The sequence below is a fragment of the Heterodontus francisci genome, chromosome 2 (genome assembly GCF_036365525.1).
Source record: "Heterodontus francisci isolate sHetFra1 chromosome 2, sHetFra1.hap1, whole genome shotgun sequence".
Classification (NCBI taxonomy): domain Eukaryota; kingdom Metazoa; phylum Chordata; class Chondrichthyes; order Heterodontiformes; family Heterodontidae; genus Heterodontus; species Heterodontus francisci.
The window spans coordinates 223,440,187-223,451,502 of NC_090372.1; the positions used below are offsets into that span (position 1 = coordinate 223,440,187).

General features: G+C 46.0%; 1 protein-coding gene across 1 annotated transcript in view; it reads left to right on the forward strand.

The window, feature by feature from the left end:
• LOC137351678 (fucolectin-like) overlaps window positions 1-10,829 on the forward strand; it is a 105,256-nt gene extending 94,427 nt beyond the window's left edge. The window contains exons 4-5 of the mRNA XM_068016381.1: window positions 5,391-5,568; window positions 9,495-10,829. Of these exons, the coding sequence (XP_067872482.1) occupies window positions 5,391-5,550 (160 nt within the window). The 3' untranslated portion in view covers window positions 5,551-5,568; window positions 9,495-10,829. The remainder of the gene's footprint in view (window positions 1-5,390; window positions 5,569-9,494) is intronic.
• Window positions 10,830-11,316: the final 487 nt, after the last annotated feature.

Genomic DNA, 11,316 nt, shown 5'->3' on the forward strand with positions numbered 1-11,316 from the left:
AGTTTGTGGAGGGTATAGTTTGTGGAGGGTATAGTTTGTGGAGGGTATAGATTGTGGAGGGTATGGTTTGTGGAGGGTATAGTTTGTGGAGGATATAGATTGTGGAGGGTATGGTTTGTGGAGGATATAGATTGTGGAAGGTATAGTTTGTGGAGGGTATAGATTGTGGAAGGTATAGTTTGTGGAGGGTATAGATTGTGGAAGGTATAGTTTGTGGAGGGTATAGTTTGTGGAGGGTATAGATTGTGGAAGGTATAGGTTGTGGAGGGTATAGTTTGTGGAGGGTCTAGTTTGTGGAGGGTATAGTTTGTGGAGGGTATAGGTTGTGGAGGGTATAGTTTGTGGAGGGTATAGATTGTGGAAGGTATAGGTTGTGGAGGGTATAGTTTGTGGAGGGTATAGATTGTAGAAGGTATAGGTTGTGGAGGGTATAGTTTGTGAAAGGTATAGGTTGTGGAGGGTATAGTTTGTGGAGGGTATAGTTTGTGGAGGGTATAGATTGTGGAAGGTATAGGTAGTGGAGGGTATAGTTTGTGGAGGGTATAGTTTGTGGAGGGTATAGATTGTGGAAGGTATAGGTTGTGGAGGGTATAGTTTGTGGAGGGTATAGTTTGTGGAGGGTATAGTTTGTGGAGGGTATAGTTTGTGGAGGGTATAGATTGTGGAAGGTATAGGTTGTGGAGGGTATAGTTTGTGGAGGGTATAGATTGTGGAAGATATAGGTTGTGGAGGGTATAGTTTGTGGAGGGTATAGTTTGTCGAGAGTATAGTTTGTGGAGGGTATAGATTGTGGAAGGTATAGGTTGTGGAGGGTATAGTTTGTGGAGGGTATAGTTTGTGGAGGGTATAGATTGTGGAAGGTATAGGTTGTGGAGGGTATAGTTTGTGGAGGGTATAGTTTGTGGAGGGTGTAGTTTGTGGAGGGTATAGATTGTGGAAGGTATAGTTTTTGGAGGGTATAGTTTGTGGAAGGTATAGATTGTGGAAGGTATAGGTTGTGGAGGGTATAGTTTGTGGAGGGTATAGTTTGTGGAGGGTATAGATTGTGGAGGGTATAGATTGTGGAGGGTATGGTTTGTGGAGGGTATAGTTTGTGGAGGATATAGATTGTGGAGGGTATCGTTTGTGGAGGGTATAGTTTGTGGAGGGTATAGTTTGTGGATGGTATAGATTGTGGAGGGTATGGTTTGTGGAGGGTATAGTTTGTGGAGGATATAGATTGTGGAGGATATGGTTTGTGGAGGGTATAGTTTGTGGAGGATATAGATTGTAGAGGGTATAGTTTGTGGAGGATATAGATTGTGGAGGATATAGATTGTGGAGGGTATAATTTGAGGAGGGTATAGATTGTGGAGGGTATGGTTTGTGGAGGGTATAGTTTGTGGAGGATATAGATTGTAGAGGGTATAGTTTGTGGAGGGTATAGTTTGTGGAGGATATAGATTGAAGAGGGTATAGATTGTGGAAGGTATAGATTCTGGCAGGTATAGAAACTGCTGGACACACTCAGCAGGTTTGGCAACAACTGTGGAGAGAGAAACAGAGTTAACATTCCAAGTCAGATATGATTCTTCGTTAGAAGACACAAAACATCACTTACCTCTATTTCTTCATATTAGCAGAGAGGATTAATGGATAGGAAGTAGCGAGTAGGGATAAATGGGCATTTTCAATTTGGCAGGCAATGAATAGTGGGGTGCCGCAAGGATCTGTGCTCTGTGCTGGGACCTCAACGATTTACAATCTATATTAATGACTTGGATGAAGTGCCTGAATGTATGGTACCTAAATTTGCTGATGACACAAAGCTAGCTGGAAAGATAAACTGTGAGGAGAACACAGAGAGCCTTCAAAGAGATATAAACAGGATAAGTGAATGGGCTACAAGGTGGCAGATGGAGTGTAATGCGGTAAGTGTGAGGTTATTCACCTTGGTAGTAAGAATAGAAAAGCAGAATATTTTTTCAAAGGCACGAAACTTGTAAATGTTGATGTTCAGCGGGATTTGGGTGTGCTTATACAAAAAACACAGGAAGTCAGCATGCAGGTACAGCTAGCAATTAGGAAGGCAAATGGCAGGTTGGCCTTTCTTGCAAGGGGTTTGGAGTACAGGAATAGGGACATCGTGCTACAATTGTACGGGGCTTTGTTGAGATCACACCTGGAATACTGTGTGCAATTTTGGTCTCCATATTAAAAGAAGGATGTACTTGTATTGGAGGCAGTACAGTGAAGGTTCACTAGATTGGTTCTTGAGATATGAGGGTTGTCCTACAATGAGTCAATTGTGTCTATACTCTCTGGAATTTAGAAGAATGAGACGTGATCTCATTAAACAGAAAAGATTCTGAAGGGGCTGGTTAAGATAAATACTGAGGGATTGTTTCCACTGGTCGGGGAATCGAAAACAAAAGGCCACAATCTCAGGATAAGGCACCAATTATTTAGGACTGAGATGAGGAGAAATTAGTACATTGAAAGGGGTGTGAAGCTTTGGAATTCTCAACTGCATGTTACCTTTCAGTGACGTATTGACAAGGACACCCAAGTCCCTTTGTACATCTATACTTTCTAATCTCTCACCATTTAAAAAATACTCTGCACATCTATTCCTCCTACCAAAATGGATAACCTCACATTTTTCCACATTATATTCCATCTACCATGTTCTTGCTCACTCAGTAAGTCTGTCCAAATCCCCTTGAAGCCGCTTTGCATCTTCCTCACAACACACATTCCCACCTAGTTTTGTGTCATCTGCGAACTTGGAAATACTACATTTGGTCCCCACATCCAAATCATTGATACATATTGTGAACAGCTGGGGCCCAAGTACTGATCCCTGCCATACCCCACTCGTCACAGCCTGCCAATGCGAGAATGTCCCGTTTATTCCTATCTCTGCTTTCTGCCAGTTAACCAATCCTTAATCCATGCCAGTATATTACCTCCTATCCCATGTGCTTTAATTTTGCTAACCAACCTCCTGTGAGGGACTTTATCAAAAGCCATCTGAAAATCCAAGTATATCACATCCACCGACTCCTCTTTTCAATTCTGTTAGTAACATTCTTAAAAAACTCCAACAGTTTTGTCAAACATGATTTCCCATTCATAAATCCATTTTGACTCTGCCCAATCAGATCATTATTATCCAAGTGCCCATTTATCACATCCTTTAGAATAGATTCTAACATTTTCCAAATGACTGATGTAAGACTAACAGGTCTGTAATTCCCTGTTTTCTCTCTCTCTCCCTTCTTAAATAGTGGGTTGACATTTGTGACCTTCCAATCTGCAGGAACCGCTCCAGAATCTATTCAATTTTGGAAGATGATCACCAATGCATCCACTATCTCCATAGCTACATCGTTCAACACTCTGGGATGTAGAATATCAGCTCCTGGGGACTTATCAACCTTCAGCCCCATTAATTTCTCCAATACAACCTTCTTACTTATACTAATTTCCTTCAATTCCTCATTCCCCCTAATCCCTTGGATCTCTAATACAAATACAACAGCAGGGAGATTATGCTGAACATTTATAAAGCTCTGGTTAGGCCCCAACTAGAGTATTGTGTCCAGTTCTGGTCACCACATTCACAAAGGATATGAGGGTCGTTGAGAGGAGATTTACCAGAATAATTCCAAGGATGGGAGATATTTGGTACAAAGTTAGGATGGACAAGTTGGGGTTGTTCTCCTTGGAGCAAAGGCGATTGAGGGGAGATTTGACAGAGGTGTACAGGATTACAGGAACATAGCAGCAGGAGTAGGCCATTCAGCCCGTCGAGCCTGCTCCACCATTTAATTAGATCATGGCAATACAAGACACATGACTGGTTTAGATAAGGTAGACAAAGATGGTACAAGGTGATGGTACAAGGACTAGGGGACAAGACTGAAGGTTAAGAGATGCAGAGGGACTGTGAGGAAGAACTTTTTAACGCAGTGAGTGGTAATGACCTGGAACTTGCTGCTTTATGAGGGGGTGGAATGATTTCAAAAGGAAATTGGTTGGTCACTTGAAGGAAATAAAGTTACAGGCCTATGGGGGTAGAGCTGGGGTGTGGGACTGACTGAATTGCTCTGCAGAGAACTGGCATGAACCTGATGGGCCGAATGGCCTCCTTCTGTACCAGAATGACTCTTTAAATCTTTGGCGCTCTATGACTTGTCCAATCTTGTCCTAATATCTCCCTATATGATTCTGTGTCAAACTTTATCTGTTTACGGCCCTTGGGACATTTTAATGCTTTAAGGAGCTATATGAATGCAGATAGTTGTTTTTTTTATTCATTCATGGGATGTAGGCGTCACTGGCCAGGCCAGCATTTATTACCCATCCCTAATTGCCCTTGAGAAGGTGGTGGTGAGCTGCCTTCTTGAACCGCTGCAGTCCATTTGGGGTAGATATACCCACAGTGCTGTCAGGAAGGGATTTCCAGGATTTTGACCCAGCTACAGTGAAGGAACGGTGATATAGTTCCAAGTCAGGATGGTGTGTGACTTGGAGGGGAACTTGCAGGTGGTTGTGTTCCCATGTATTTGCTGCTCTTGTCCTTCTAGGTGGTAGAGGTCACGGGTTTGGAAGGTGCTGTCTAAGGAGCCTTGGTGCATTGCTGCAGTGCATCTTGTAGATGGTACACACTGCTGCCACTGTGTTGGTGGTACAGGGAGTAAATGTTTGTAGATGTGGTGCCAATCAAGTGGGCTGCTTTGTCCTGGATGGTGTCGAGCTTCTTGAGTGTTGTTGGAGCTGCACCCATCCAGGCAAGTGGAGAGTATTCCATCACACTCCTGACTTGTGCCTTGTAGATGGTGGACAGGCTTTGGGGAGTTAGGAGGTGAGTTACTCGCCTCAGGATTCCTAGCCTCTGACCTGCTCTTGTAGCCACGGTATTTATATGGCTACTCCAGTTCAGTTTCTGGTCAATGGTAGCCCCTAGGATGTTGATAGTGGGGGATTCAGCGATGGTAATGTCATTGAATGTCAAGGGGAGATGGTTAGATTCTCTCTTGTTGGAGATGGTCATTGCCTGGCACTTGTGTGGTGTGAATGTTACTTGCCACTTATCAGCCCAAGCCTGGATATTGTCCAGGTCTTGCTGCATTTCTACACAGATTGCTTCAGTATCTGAGGAGTTGTGAATGGTGATGAACATTGTGCAATCATCAGCGAACATCCCCACTTCTGACCTTATGATTGAAGGAAGGTCATTGATGAAGCAGCTGAAGATGGTTGTCATATGCAACCTACTTTGATAGGCAAATTTGTGAATCCCAGCTACTGCAGAACCTCCCATGACCGTAGTACAATCTGCAGAATGTGTTACAGATTTATTCAACAGCCCTCTCTAATCCTTATTCTCACTCGATTGCTTTCAGCTGTGCGACGATCGACTCCATTGGCGCTGGAGAGACTAAGAGCTTTTTCTGCCAAGGAACCGGGGTGCACGGCCGTTTTGTGAACATCTTCCTCCCAAGCCCTCGTCAATTTCTGACCTTGTGTGAGGTGGAGGTGTTTGGAGCCCTTGACCCTCATTGATTCTGCACAGTTCCTCCTGTAAGTATAACTGTCTGCTGCTGTGATCTAGTCTTCATGTTCACCATTGCAACACTCAATCTCTCCAGTTGTAAGCTCCCTCCCTCCCCCTGTATTGTCCTTCGGCCTTCTGGCCCTCAACACTGCCCATGGTGTGCTGGGGAGACTGGCACCTACCCAGCCTGTATCAAATATCTCCAGTCATGGGGATATTTGGGGAGGTGGGATTGATCACTGTGTTTCTGGATGTAAAATCCCAGTTCCTGCCCCTTCCCTAGACCCACCTTCTCTTCTCCTTCTTTGTGTCTTCACACTGTGCTGTCACGAAGACCCACATAGGGTGGAAATCAGTATTGATAATAGTTGCAGGCTCAAAGTCAACACAGACACTGCAGCCTCTTTTTACTGGGTCATGTTAACCATTTAGTATTATTGAATGAAGTTCAACTCATTATGTTGATTTATAATTTCAGATTTAAAATATCTGGCGCAGTTCCAGGGGTTTGAAAAGCAGAGCAATGGGGACTCCAGCAAAGGCACAAAATGCCTCAAATAAAAGATGTTCCAGGACTTGGAAAATAAAACCTACCCCTTCACCCTCCCCTTCGCTCCCTCCTCCTCCCCTTCGCTCCCTCCTCCTCCCCTTCGCTCCCTCCTCCTCCCCTTCGCTCCCTCCTCCTCCCCTTCGCTCCCTCCTCCTCCCCTTCGCTCCCTACTCCTCCCCTTCGCTCCCTACTCCTCCTCTTCGCTCCCTACTCCTCCCCTTCGCTCCCTACTCCTCCCCTTCGCTCCCTACTCCTCCCCTTCGCTCCCTACTCCTCCCCTTCGCTCCCTACTCCTCCCCTTCGCTCCCTACTCCTCCCCTTCTCTCCCTACTCCTCCCCTTCTCTCCCTACTCCTCCCCTTCTCTCCCTACTCCTCCCTTTCGCTCCCTCCTCCTCCCCTTCACTCCCTACTCCTCCCCTTCACTCCCTACTCCTCCCCTTCACTCCCTACTCCTCCCCTTCTCTCCCTACTCCTCCCCTTCTCTCCCTACTCCTCCCTTTCACTCCCTCCCCTGCTCCTGCCCTTCACTCCTTCCCCTCCTCCTCCCCTTCAGTACCTCCCTCCCCTTCACTCCCTCTCCTCCCGTTCACTCTTAAAAGAGGTGGCTAATGAGGTAGTAGATGCGTTGGTGTTAAATTTTCAAAATTTGCTGGATTCTGGAAAGGTTCCATCAGACTGGAAAGTATATATAACCCCTCTGTTCTAGAATTGGGGGGAGGCAGAAAACAGGTAACTATAGGCCAGTTAGCTTGATGTCTGTTGTGGGGAAGGTGTTAGAATCAATCATTAAGGAGGCTAGAGCTGGGCACGTAGAAAAACTCAAGGTAATCGGGAATAGTCAGCATGGTTTTGTGAAAGGGAAATCGTGTTTAACCAATTTATTGGAGTTCTTTGAAGGAGTAACATGCGCTATGGATAAAGAGGAGCCCGTTGACATACTGTACTTGAATTTCCAGAAGGCATTTGATAAGGTGCCACATAAAAGGTTACTGTGCAAAGTAGGAGCTCATTGTGTAGGGGGTAACATATTAGCGTGGATAGAAGATTGGCTGGCTGGCAGAAAACAGAAAGTATGCATAAATGGGTCCTTTTCTGATTGGCAGGATGTGACGAGGGGAATCCTGCAGAGATCTGTGCTGGGGCCTCAAATTTTTACAATTTATATCAATGATTTAGCTGAGGGGAGCGATGGCATGGTAGCTTAATTTGCAGATGACACAGAGACAGGTAAGAAAGTATGTTGCAAAGAGGACATAAGGAGAATGCAGACCGATATAGATAAGTTGAGTGAGTGAGCAAAAATCTGGCAGATGGAGTATAATGTGGGAAAATATGAAGAACAAAAAAACAGTGTTACTGAAATGGGGAACGACTGCAGAATTCCGAGGTGCAGAAGGATCTAGATGTTCGAGAGCATGAGTCACAAAAAGTTAGTATGCAGGTAGAGCAAGTCATAAAAAAGGCTAATGGAATGGTATCCTCTATTACGAGAGGTATTGAAAATAAAAGTAAGGAGTTATTCTTCAGTTCTACAGGGCATTGGTGAGACCATGTCTTCACTACTTTGTGCAGTTTTGGTATCCTTATTGAAGGAAGGATGTAAATGCGTTGGAGGGGGTTCAGAGGAGGTTTAGAACAAGAACAAAGAATAAAGATAATTACAGCACAGGAACAGGCCCTTCGGCCCTCCAAGCCTGCGCCGATCCAGATCCTCTCTCTAAACATGTCGCCTATTTTCTAAGGTTCTGTATCTCTTTTCTTCCTGCCCATTCATGTATCTGTCTAGATACATCTTAAAAGACTCCATCGTGCCCGCATCTACCACCTCCGCTGGCAATGCGTTCCAGGTGCCCACCACCCTCTGCGTAAAGAACTTTCCACGCATATCCCCCCTAAACTTTTCCCCTTTCACTTTGAACTCATGTCCTCTAGTAATTGAATCCCCCACTCTGGGAAAAAGCCTCTTGCTATCCACCCTGTCTATACCTCTCATGATTTTGTACACCTCAATCAGGTCCCCCCTCAACCTCCGTCTTTCTAATGAAAATAATCCTAATCTACTCAACCTCTCTTCATAGCTAGCGCCCTGCATACCAGGCAACATCCTGGTGAACCTCCTCTGCACCCTTTCCAAAGCATCCACATCCTTTTGATAATGTGGCGACCAGAACTGCACGTAGTATTCCAAATGTGGCCGAACCAAAGTCCTATACAACTGTAACATGACCTGCCAACTCTTGTACTCAATGCCCCGTCCGATGAAGGAAAGCATGCCGTATGCCTTCTTGACCACTCTATTTACCTGCGTTGCCACCTTCAGGGAACAGTGGACCTGAACACCCAAATCTCTCTGGACATCAATTTTCCCCAGGACTTTTCCATTTACTGTATAGTTCACTCTTGAATTGGATCTTCCAAAATGCATCACCTCGCATTTGCCCTGATTGAACTCCATCTGCCATTTCTCTGCCCAACTCTCCAATCTATCTATATTCTGCTGTATTCTCTGACAGTCCCCTTCACTATCTGCTACTCCACCAATCTTAGTGTCGTCTGCAAACTTGCTAATCAGACCACCTATATTTTCCTCCAAATCATTTATGTATATCACAAACAACAGTGGTCCCAGCACGGATCCCTGTGGAACACCACTGGTCACACGTCTCCATTTTGAGAAACTCCCTTCTACTGCTACTCTCTGTCTCCTGTTGCCCAGCCAGTTCTTTATCCATCTAGCTAGTACACCTTGGACCCCAAGCGCCTTCACTTTCTCCATCAGCCTGCCATGGGGAACTAGATTGATACCTGGAATGAGTGGGTTGTCTTTTGAGGAAAGTTTAGACAGACTGGGTTTGTTTTCACTGGAGTTTAGAAGAGTGAGGGAAGAATTGATTGAAGTTTATAAGATCCTGAACGGTCTTGACAAGGTGGATGTGGAAAGGATGTTTCCTCTTGTGAGTCCAGAACTAGGGGGCAGTGTTTTAAAATAGGGGTTCGCCCTTTTAGGACAGAGACGAGGAGAAATGATTTCTGTCAGGGGGTTGTGTGTCTTTGGAACTCTCTGCCTCAGAAGGTGGTGGAGGTGGGGTCATTGAATATTTTTAAGGTGGAGGTAAATAGATTCTTGTTAGGTAAGGTAATGAAAGATTATCGGGGGTAGATGGGAGTGTGGAATAGAAGACACAAACAGATCAGCCATGATCTTATTGAATGGCGGAGCAAGCTTGATGGGCTGAATGGCCTACTTCTGCTCCTATTTTCTGTGTTTCTATGTTTCTGCTCCTAATTCATATGGTCCTATGGTACTTCCTCTCCTCCCCATCACCCCTCTGCTCCAATATTCATGTGGAAATGGATTCTGACACTAACTGAACATTTATCCTGTGATTTTGTTTTTCCAGAACAATCCAAACTGAACTCGCCGCTGGTTTGGAAATATCCGCTTTCTGCTTCGAGCTTCTGCAACCAATCATTATCCAGATCATTAACAGCTTCTTATCCTGGGCCCAGCTCCCACCAATCAGCTTTAAGCAATGATTTTACACAATGAGTCTGCTTTTAAGCGTTTCTGCAAAATATCCGAGAAAAACAGTTGATGGAGCTCTGAGTAAAACAGCATTCATGGAGAAATCGGAGGCAATGTGACAGTGATCAGTGAAAGAGAAGCAGTGACCAGGGAAAGAGTCTGGAATACACTGTGTCTGGGATACAGGAATACAGAGCGACAGATCAGTCCCATCCCTGTCCCACTGATAGATCAGTCCCATCCTGTCCCACTGACAGATCAGTCCCATCCCTGTCCCACCGACAGATCAGTCCCATCCTGTCCCACTGACAGATCAGTCCCATCCCTGTCCCACCGACAGATCAGTCCCATCCTGTCCCACTGACAGATCAGTCCCATCCCTGTCCCACCGACAGATCAGTCCCATCCCTGTCCCACCAACAGATCAGTCCCATCCCTGTCCCACTGTTGGATCAGTCCCATCCCTGTCCCACTGATGGATCAGTCCCATCCCTGTCCCACTGATGGATCAGTCCCATCCCTGTCCCACTGATGGATCAGTCCCATCCCTGTCCCACTGATGGATCAGTCCCATCCCTGTCCCACTGATAGATCAGTCCCATCCTGTCCCACCAACAGATCAGTCCCATCCCTGTCCCACTGATGGATCAGTCCCATCCCTGTCCCACTGATGGATCAGTCCCATCCCTGTCCCACTGATAGATCAGTCCCATCCCTGTCCCACCAACAGATCAGTCCCATCCCTGTCCCACTGTTGGATCAGTCCCATCCCTGTCCCACCGACAGATCAGTCCCATCCCTGTCCCACTGATGGATCAGTCCCATCCCTGTCCCACTGATGGATCAGTCCCATCCCTGTCCCACTGTTGGATCAGTCCCATCCCTGTCCCACCGATAGATCAGTCCCATCCCTGTCCCACCGATAGATCAGTCCCATCCCTGTCCCACTGATGGATCAGTCCCATCCCTGTCCCACTGACTATCAACGGGAATTCCTGCTCTGGTTTAACATCAGCAGCTCTGAAGAGAGCCGGATAAATCCTGGAGTCAGTGAAGTTTATCCCAGTCAGTAACAGTCTGATAAGGACCATGTACTGACTCACCATTCACTGTCTGCATTAGTTAGTTACTGTTCTGTGAGGATGTGTGTGTGATCTGTAATCTTTCTGACATTTCTGTTTGAAAATCATCAATAAAATTGCTGACTGCACATCCTTGTTGCTGTGTCTGTTCTGTTCACTAATACTGTCACCCAGTGTACACTCAGAACCTCATTCCATACAATCTCACTCCTTTATTTACTGCTGCAAACTCACTGCCCGAGGAGGAATATTGTTCACCTTTTCACATTCCCGTTTCCCCATTGTACAGAGAAACCTCCCTGCCCAGGCTCTGTCCCTCCCCTTCACCCTGTCCCTCCCTCACTCCACCCCAGGCTCTGTCCCTCCCCTTCACCCTTTCCCTCTCTCTGTCCCACTCTCTGTGCCTCTCTCTCTCCGTCTCTCTATCTCCCTCTCTCTGTCCCAATCTCTGTCCCTCTCTCTCTCCCTCTCTCTCTGTGCCTCTCTCTGTCCTAATCTCTGTCCCTCACTCTCTCCCTCTCCCTGTCCCTTCCTCTCCCTTACCCAACCTCCTTCTCTGCCTCTCTCTGTGCCTCTCTCTCTCTCCCTCTCTCTGTGACTCTCTCTCCGTCTCTC